The 9194-nt window shown below is 42.7% G+C and overlaps 1 protein-coding gene across 1 annotated transcript in view; it reads left to right on the top strand.

Moving 5' to 3' along the window:
* The first annotated feature begins 1582 nt into the window (after positions 1 to 1582).
* Positions 1583 to 9194, top strand: part of KPNA4 (karyopherin subunit alpha 4) — a 55385-nt gene continuing 47773 nt past the window's right edge. The window contains exon 1 of the mRNA XM_082654566.1: positions 1583 to 1835. Within this exon, the coding sequence (XP_082510692.1) occupies positions 1767 to 1835 (69 nt within the window). The 5' untranslated portion in view covers positions 1583 to 1766. The remainder of the gene's footprint in view (positions 1836 to 9194) is intronic.

Below are 9194 nucleotides of genomic sequence, written 5' to 3'. Positions count from 1 at the left end.
TAGTGGATAACTGTTATCACACCCTTCTTTTAGGAGTACGATATTCTAAACTGAATTTTCTTATCCTAAACTCACTTTGAAGACATCAGTGCTACAGTGTGCAATGTTACTTCTAATTGAAGTGAGATTCTTTGGGGAATAAAGATTTATAATGAACATCATTTTAAACTTAGAATCGGCACTGAATTTACATTCAAGTGAAAGTTCAGTGTGAATTATTTCCAGGTACAGCTTCTGTTTGCCTAGACAGCTCAAAGCATACAAAGTATTGAGGACTTTAAAGGTATTATACTCATTTTAAACGTCTTATCTCTGCACGTTCTACCCCAAACAATATACCGGTAAGGAAGTGGGAGGGACCAGGTGTAAAAGTTCCCAAAGTAGTTTGAATAAGGGTCTCTTCCCCCTAACTCGCCAAATTTAAACACACCCAAAGCTTCTAAACACCCCGCTTTCCTTCCGACTCCAATTGCTCCTGCATATTTGAGGAGCTATTAGTTGGATTTAAATATATTTTTAAACCATTTCCTTCTCCCGCTTTCTAAAACATTTTAGTACGTTCTTTGTAGCTTGTGCTATTTCTGCCTCTGGTAATAACATTTCTGGTAGAGATGTATATCTTCGGAACTCATTTCCTTTCTCAACAGAGTTACAATATTACATTTCCTATGCCAGGTGCCACGGTCCCCGCCTTCCATAAGTTAGTACTCTGTGGCCGAGGAGCTCCTTTAACTTTCTAAGACGAAATATCCAGAGGGTGGTATCGTCACAGGATCATCAGCGCTGCCCAAGTTGCCACCTGTTGCGAGACTTGGTTAGAGAGGATGAATCAGATTCGTCTAAAACGCCCTTTGCCTCTTCGACCCACTGTCCCTCCCGCTTTCCGCTGCGCCTCCCGAACGCACGTCACTCCTTCCAGTCCAAGCCCCGAAGCGGGGCCCCCAGAGAGCAGAGACCCCTGCCAGGGTAGGGAGCTCGGTTGAGAGGAGGGGGTTGTCCCGACCCGAGATGGAGCAGAGGCGCAGATCCCACTTCCTGTAAAGCCAGCGGAACTCGCAAAGAGTGCTCTGGAAGAGAAGGTTCACCGAAGAAGAAAAGAACGTACTTTAAGTGGGCTTCGACCCCGGACCCCAGACGTCTGGGGTGGGCCGCACATGAGCAAACCAACTCGTTCCCTGGCGTCTCCTTCCCCTTCCCCTTCCCGCCTCTAATTCTCTTTCGCTTCCTCTCCGTTGCTCCGGGGGCACGTGGTCCCTCCCGGCTCTGCCCCCGCCGCGCCCCTCCCCTCCCGGGCCAGGCCCCGGCCCCTTCCTCCCAGCGTCGCCCGCTTTCTCTTTCCGTTCGCTCTTCCGCCCCCGCTCTCCATCGTTCTTTCTGATTGGTTGAACGCACCGGAGTCTGGATGGCCAATCGGCGAGCTGGGCTGGCGGCGATGGGCGTGGCCGCGGCGCCGGGGCCCTCAGATCGAGGCTTCCTCCCCCTCGCAGCCGGCAGCACATTCCGCCGCCGTTGCCGCCGCCCGGCCCGGCAGTTGTCTTAGCGGGAGCTGCGGTCGCGCTGGGGTTAGGGCGGGGGGGGGGGGAGGGAAACGGGCGGGGAGACGAGGAGAAGGCCGCGGCGGAGGCAGGTGAGAGGAGGAAGGAAGCGACGCCGCGGCGGGCACAGCAGCTCAGGCGGCGGCCCGGTTCCTGGGAGTGTCGGTGCGGCGTGGTGGTTGGGGCGGATCCCGCGGGGCCCGGGCGGGGGAAGGAGTCACCGGCCCGGCCATGGCGGACAACGAGAAACTGGACAACCAACGGCTCAAGAATTTCAAGAACAAAGGCCGCGACTTGGAGGTAAACTCGGGGGCGCCGGAGGGGTGGGGGCTGTGGGCCTCGGGTCGATCTACGCCGGGACTCGGAGTGTGGGGAGTAGGGGCGGGAGCCGCCGCCGGGCCGCGGGGGAATGGCGCTGGGGGCCGGCCCGTCCGTGACGCCTGTGCTAACGCGCCGGGAAGTTTGTGTCGGGCCTGGTCCGCCTCCGCCGGGGAGCGAGGTGCCGGGGTATCGCCGGCGCGGCCTAGGCCTGCCCCGAGGAGCCGGCCCGGCTCGGGTGCGAGGGGCTGGGCCGCGCGGCGGGGAGGCCGGGCGCGGCGAGTGCGGAGGAGGCGTGTGTGTGCCGCGCTGCCAGGGCCGGGCTGCGGCCCCCATCCCGGTAGCGGCGGAGATTCCGGCTCTCGTTCCCCCACCGACGTCGGGCGCCGCGGGCAGGAGGGCGGTGGGAGGTGGAGGGGGGGACTAGCGTGTGGCGACCGAGTGAGTCTCGGAACTTCCTCAGTGAGGCCCGAGTCGTCTCCACTTAAAGGCATTTTCTTTGGTCTTCCCGACTCCCGCTTTACCCCTGCCTCCCCCCAGTATTCCAAACTACAGGAGTCAACTTCTCCGTTGAAAAAAAAACACCCCCGGCGTGAGAGGCCATCCTGGTGATGCTAACAGTGCCTTCCAGCGGCCTGTGTTTTACTATGGATATAGCTGATTCAAGATGTGGCTCACGGTGTGCCCTCTTCCAGGCAAAGGATACCCCTTATTTCAGCTTGTTCACAAATCTCTTTACCCCCTCCTGAGAGACCACCAGCTGCGTTCTTACATATAGAGTCCAAAGGGTTATACAAAGCTGTCATCCTCTAGTCTGCAGTATCCTTTCCCTCCACCTGCCGGTGGTGGTGGTAGCGGGGGATGGGGTGGGCCGTGGAGTGGCACCATCACGTTTTATTATTTGAAAAGGGTGAAAAGCAACCTTCATTATCTTAAGTAACAGCTGCCCCTGAGGTTCTTAGGCTACATAAGGTGTGTGGGTTAAGCACACACCCACATCACAGATTTTTAATAGAAGACTTCTTCCCTTCAGGTTTAGGCGTCTAGGTAAATAGGGGTTTTTGTTTGTTTTTGTTTTCCATTCTGCATCTGAATCAGGAGGTTAGCTTTTAAGAGAAAGTGGTCAAGTAGTATTTTTTATGTTGTTTCTTTGTACTTTTTTATACTGAGATCTTCAAGTTCCCATCATCTGTTTCTGAACTTTGAGCATTTGCTTGACTGAGATAGTAACTGTCTTTTGGACTTTCCACAAAGCCATTTACTTTCCAAGGCAGTTAGTGCTGTCTTAGTGGGTTTCCTAGTTTGAGGGACTATTTCCTAGTTGAAGTGAAATTTCAGCATCTTTATTGAGATAATTCATATGCTATAGAAATTGCCATTTAAATGTAGAACTTACGACTTTCATTAAGTTTACCTAGTTGTGTAATGATGTGATTAAACATTTTTTTGACCAGTATTAATATTGAAAATGAGGGAAAAAATCACAAATTACAAAAGCTAAAAACATAAATACCACAAAGTTACAAACATCCAGAGAAATAGCAGTTAAATGCTTGACAGTCCTTCTGATCCTTTTCCCCTCTACATTTCTGGCTGCGCTTTTTTTTTTTTTTTTAACATCTTCGCTGAGATGTAATTCAGATACCATACAGTTCACCCATTTAAAGTGGCTTTTGGTGTTTTCACATAGTTGTGCAGCCATCAGCACAGTCAGTCTTAGGACATTTTCATCACCCCCAAAAGAAACCCAAACTCACTAGCAGTCACTCTTTGTCTTTTTAGATATGCCTATTCTGGATATTTCATATAAATGGAGTTATACAATATGTGATCTTTTGTGACTTCTTTTAGGTAGCATAATGTTTTCAAGGTTCATACACTCTGTAACTAGAATGTATTAGTGCTTCATTCGCTTTCATAGCTGAATATTCCAGTGTGTGGATATACTACATTTTGTTTATTCATTCATCATTTGATAGACTTTTGCATTGTTTCCACTTTTTAACTATTACGCATAATGCTGCTCTGAACATTCACCTACACATTTTTGTGTAGACCTGTGTTTTCATTTCTCTTTGCTTATACACCTAGGTGTGGAATTAATGGGTCATATGGTAACTTTATTTATTTATTAAACATCTTTATTGGAGTATAATTGCTTTACAATGTTGTGTTAGTTTCTGCTGTATAACAAAGTGAATCGGCTATATGTATACATATATCCCCATATCCCCTCCCTCTTGCATCTCCCTCCCACCCTCCCTATCCCACCCCTCTAGGTCGTCACAAAACACACATGGTAACTTTATGTGGAGTTGCCAAACTATTTTCAGGTGATCCTTATTTTTTGAACTGATGTTTCCCCTTACTGTGTATCTCTTATTATTTTAGTCAGAATAAGATTGTGTTGATTCTATATTAGAACAATATTATGATATGTGACTTTTTAAAAAATAATTATAAATACACATTAGGTAAAATTTTTTTGAGAAGTTCATTGTGCCTTATGGGCATCCTTGTGACTTTGATAACCCTGTGTGTGCATTAGGAATATGAATATTTTCACATTTCCACATAAGGAAATGGAATATGACTTTAAGGGAAAGTCATACTCTCTCCTCACTTGTGATTTATTCTGTCACATATGCCTGCAATGAAATAGAAATATCTTTTATTATCCTTAGAGAACACTAGAAGGCCTATTTTGTGTCTCTATTCATACATATATGCCTGTGTCCCTCAAAATACTAATTATGCCCATTTCCTCCTCCCTCAAAATATGGTTTCTGTATTGTGCTACAACAAATTCTAAGAAAATATTGCTTTTTGGTTGATCTTACAGTGACATGTTTCATTGGAAGGTCTTTGAAAAGAAGTATGGACCAGTGCTGTCCAGTGAAATTTTATTTAATCCGGTATATCCAAAATACCATTTCAACATGTAATCAGTGTAAAAAAATTTAATGAGATGTTTCATGTTCTTCTTTTCATACTAGTCTTCAAAATCTGGTCTGTCTTTTACACTTACAGTGTATCTCAATTTGGGCTAGCTACATTTCAGGTTCTTAATAGCTGCATATGGCTAGTGGCTACCTTATTGGATAGCATGGATATAGAGGATAGCATGAGATAATTAGAACATTTCTTGGCTTGATCTAACATTGTTTGATTCCAAATTATGATGAGTACAGAGTCTTAAGAGTTTAGTTTAATCTAATCTCTTAACTGTGTGTGACTTTGGGAGAATCAGTTAGTCTTAGGGTTCTTTTATCTGTAAAACTAGAGGTCCTTGACATCTGCTTCATGAGTGTTGTGAAGATTAATAGGTTAATGTTAGGAAGATGCCTGGCAATTCTCTGCGCATTTATCACCTTCAGCTTTTCTTAGGGGGAGGAAGGAGATTTAATAGGATTCAGTGGAACTGATTCTCTAACTCCCTTATTTGCAGTTGGCTCTTTGTTTTTTCTCTTTGTGCATATATAAGTTATGTTGAACTTAAAATTAATGGGAACATTTTTAATGTAGAGAGATGTAATTGCTCATTGAAGGGCAGTTTGGTCACAGGGAATTAGTGACCCTTGTAAAGTCAGAATTTCTAAGTGTTGGAATTGAAACTGATACCATAGCCTTCAGTCTGATAGTTATTCCTGTGTTAACATCCTACCATTCTGGCTCCTCCAAAATATGGTCATGCTAACTTCTTGAAAGATAAAAGCATTAAAGAAGTTATATGTCAGTATCCATTTAAAATAACTTGTAGGAACTGTCAGATGACATTCAGGGTGTGGTTCCTTTTGTGCAGTGTGGTAGAGGATCATCATTATTAGTTTGAGATAGTAACCATAGCTGGGTATGCACAGTGCAACACAGGAAATGGGTAGTGACCAAATTTCAAATTAAAAAAATGTGTCAGAATAAAGCAAATTAATCTCATCTAGCTTATGTTTTAAAAGTAGAGGGGGAATTCTCTCATAGACTTAATAATAAGCCTGCATAATTTTTATAGAAGTTCTGAGGTTATCCAGGATTGAATAGAGCATAAGTTATGTTAGAAAAATAATTAGATCTTATAAAAACACTACTTTAAGAAAAATACTTACCCTAAAAAATAAAAGAATACTAAAATGCTACATAATTGGAAACTTGTCATTGTCCACAGAGCATCAAATATGAAGTCAGCTTGAACTTCAGGAAAAAATAGTTGCTTGGTTGGCAAGAGTTTAATAAATTGATCAGCTGTTTTATTGTTTAGAAATGGCCTTGGTGATTTGTTAAACTGTACAGGGTGAAAGACATTGTTAAGCTATTAAGTCTTGTTAACTTTTAGAGACTGACCTCTCTCATCACAAATCTTGGAACATATTTACTATACTTAAAATAACCACTGTCTAATTTTTCATATAATAGTCCAAGCATGTGACAATATGAAATATCTGATAGAAATATAGGTGGGAATTAAATAATTGTTTTTGTGCTTCCTTTCAGCTTTCCTAGTTTATGAGGCAACCCATTTCAGAATTGCTTCATTGATAATTTTCTTAGAGATATCAAGATGTCATTTTTCATAGAGACTAGTATGTCACATGTGCATGTAACAAGATTGGGAAGAGTTGTAGGAGTGATTCAGCTTTGAAAGAATGAAACAACTTTAGGAAAAATGTGTAGGTAATTTTTAAACATTGATCTCTTTTATCTGATAGTGGTTGTGGGTCCTTAAGATATTTTTAAATGTTTGCTGGAGCATCATTCATCTACTTGAGGCCTATAATGGTGAAATGAGAGCTTGTCAAGTCTAACCTTGAACAATGATTGTGGTACTCACTGGTTTAGTTTTGGAACAGAGCAGAAGTCTGATTAAAGGGAACTAACTTCTTGAGCATCTACTGTATTTGCTTTTAATTGTATTCTCATTTCTCTCAGTCATGTAAGTAGGAAGTATTATTATGTAAAGAAAAAAATTCTAGAGTTAAGTGACATAATAGCATAACATTCAAGGGAATGGTCTTAACTCAGGAATGTCAAAGTGAAGTCAATACTATTTGTACTGTACTATATTACCTCCCTTTAACTTCTCTCAGCATTAGTACAGATCTCAAAGTTGATTAAAAGGCTATATGTGAAAGCACCTAGCATAGTACATGGAGTATAATAGGCATTCAGTAAGTGTTGTTTCCTTTTTTTTTTTTTAAACCAGAGATCTTTTTGGAAATTGTGTTTTATTTGTGGACTTTAAACTAGAGAACACAATCTATTTACTTACTGTGCTTTCCATTTAGGTTTAATAAGACAGGGATGAGGGAGACTCCTTTCTTCCACAGATAAAATGAAAACAATCTTTATATTGGCACCTACTAAATAAGGATAATATATATGTGCTTGTTATGGTCTTAGTTCAGAAATTTTCAGAGCTTTGGGGCTCAAGACGCATTTATACGGTTAAAAATAAGGACCCTCAAAAAGCTTTATTTGGGGGACTTCCCTGGTGGCACAGTGGTTAAGAGTCCGCCTGCCAATGCAGGGGACACGGGTTCGAGCCCTGGTCCGGGAAGATCCCACATGCCACGGAGCAACAAAGCCCGTGCACCACAGCTACTGAGCCTGTGCTCTAGAGCCTGCGAGCCACAACTTCTGAGCCTGCGTGCCACAACTAATGAAGCCTGTGTGCCTAGAGCCTGTGCTCTGCAACAAGAGAAGCCACCGCAGTGAGAAGCCCATGCACCACAACAAAGGGTAGCCCCTGCTGGCTGCAACTAGAGAAAGCCCACGTGCAGCAACGAAGACGCAATGCAGCCAAAAGTAAATAAATGTATTTAAAAAAAATTTTTTTAAAAAGCTTTATTTGGGAGTTTCTATTAATATCAATTTTTACCATTTTAGAAACTAAAAGTAAGAATTTTAAAAAATATTAACTCAAAAATAACACTAATAAAGCTGTTTTTAAAAAAAATAAATTTATTTATTTATTTATTTTTGGCTGCTTTGGGTCTTCGTTGCTGTGCGCGCGTGGCGAGTAGGGGCTACTCTTTGTTGTGGTGTGCGGGCTTCTCATTGCGGTGGCTTCTCGTTGCGGAGCATGGGCTCTAGGCACACAAGCTTCAGTAGTTGTGGCACATGGGCTCAGTAGTTGTGGCTTGCGAGCTCTAGAGCGCAGACTCAGTAGTTGTGGTGCACGGGCTTAATTGTAGCACGGCATATGGGATCTTCCCGAATCAGGGCTCGAACTCATGTCCCCTGCCTTGGCAGGTGATTCTTAACCACTGCGTTACCAGGGAGGTCCCAAAGCTGTTTCATATAAACATAAATTTCTAACCGAAGATAACTTATTTTTCAAAACCCAAAAAATTTGGTGAGAAGAGTGGCCATGTTTAACATTTTTTTGAGTCTCTTTAATGTTTGGCTCAAGTAAAGATAGCTGAATTCTCATATCTGTTTCTTTTTTTTTTCTTTTTTAGATTTATTTCATTTACTTATTTTTTGGCTGCGTTGGGTCTTCTGTTGCTGTGTACGAGATTTCTCTAGTTCCCGCGAGCGGGGGCTACTCTTCATTGTAGTGCGAGGGCTTCTCATTGCGGTGGCTTCTCCTGTTGCGGAGCACAGGCTCCAGGCACACAGGCTTCAGTAGTTGTGGCACACGGGCTTTGTTGCTACGCGGCATGTGGAATCTTCCCGGACCAGGGCTCGAACCTGTGTCCCCTGCATTGACAGGCGGATTCTTAACCACTGTGCCACCAGGGAAGCCCCCTCATATCATATCTATTTCTGAATTCAATCTTTTGGTATGTTCTTTGGTTGAAGTATATGAGGAACATCCAATTTCACACAGTAGGCAGTTGGAAAAGGGAGGAACGTTTAATAGCCTTTTCAGATAATTAAGGAAATTATTCTTTGATATACCATATCATACCATATATACCAAAACTCCAGAAATAACACTTTCTTAAAAGTTAGTTGCATTGTGGAATCTGAAGCCATATTAGTAAACTTTTCTTACTTTGTTACATTAAAATTCATTGGTCTGCCTTGCACTTGGACATGGCTGATTTTGTAACATCATGTATTGGTCATTTGGAAAATATTAGTTCACTGAGTTGTGTAGATCTTCCGAATGCTGACACATTTATTTTACAATGAAAATTCACAATTATTAGCATTGCCACGTAGCTCATCAGAAAAATCTTAAATATTGGTAATCTGTCAAGCTCACAGTGGTAGATACAAGTTTTCCAAAATTCTTATCTTCACTTGAAAGCTCAAATTTTGTCATTAGCAAGAAATACTTTAAGTTGTTTTCCTTGAAGCCATAAGTTCACTTTGCTCATTTTTGTGAAAACATCTGCCAGA

Source organism: Grampus griseus (genome assembly GCF_964374135.1).
Source record: "Grampus griseus genome assembly, chromosome: 5".
NCBI classification, from domain to species: Eukaryota; Metazoa; Chordata; class Mammalia; order Artiodactyla; family Delphinidae; genus Grampus; species Grampus griseus.
Note: the sequence above shows the minus strand (reverse complement) of the source record. Positions and strands in the feature narration are given on the sequence as shown.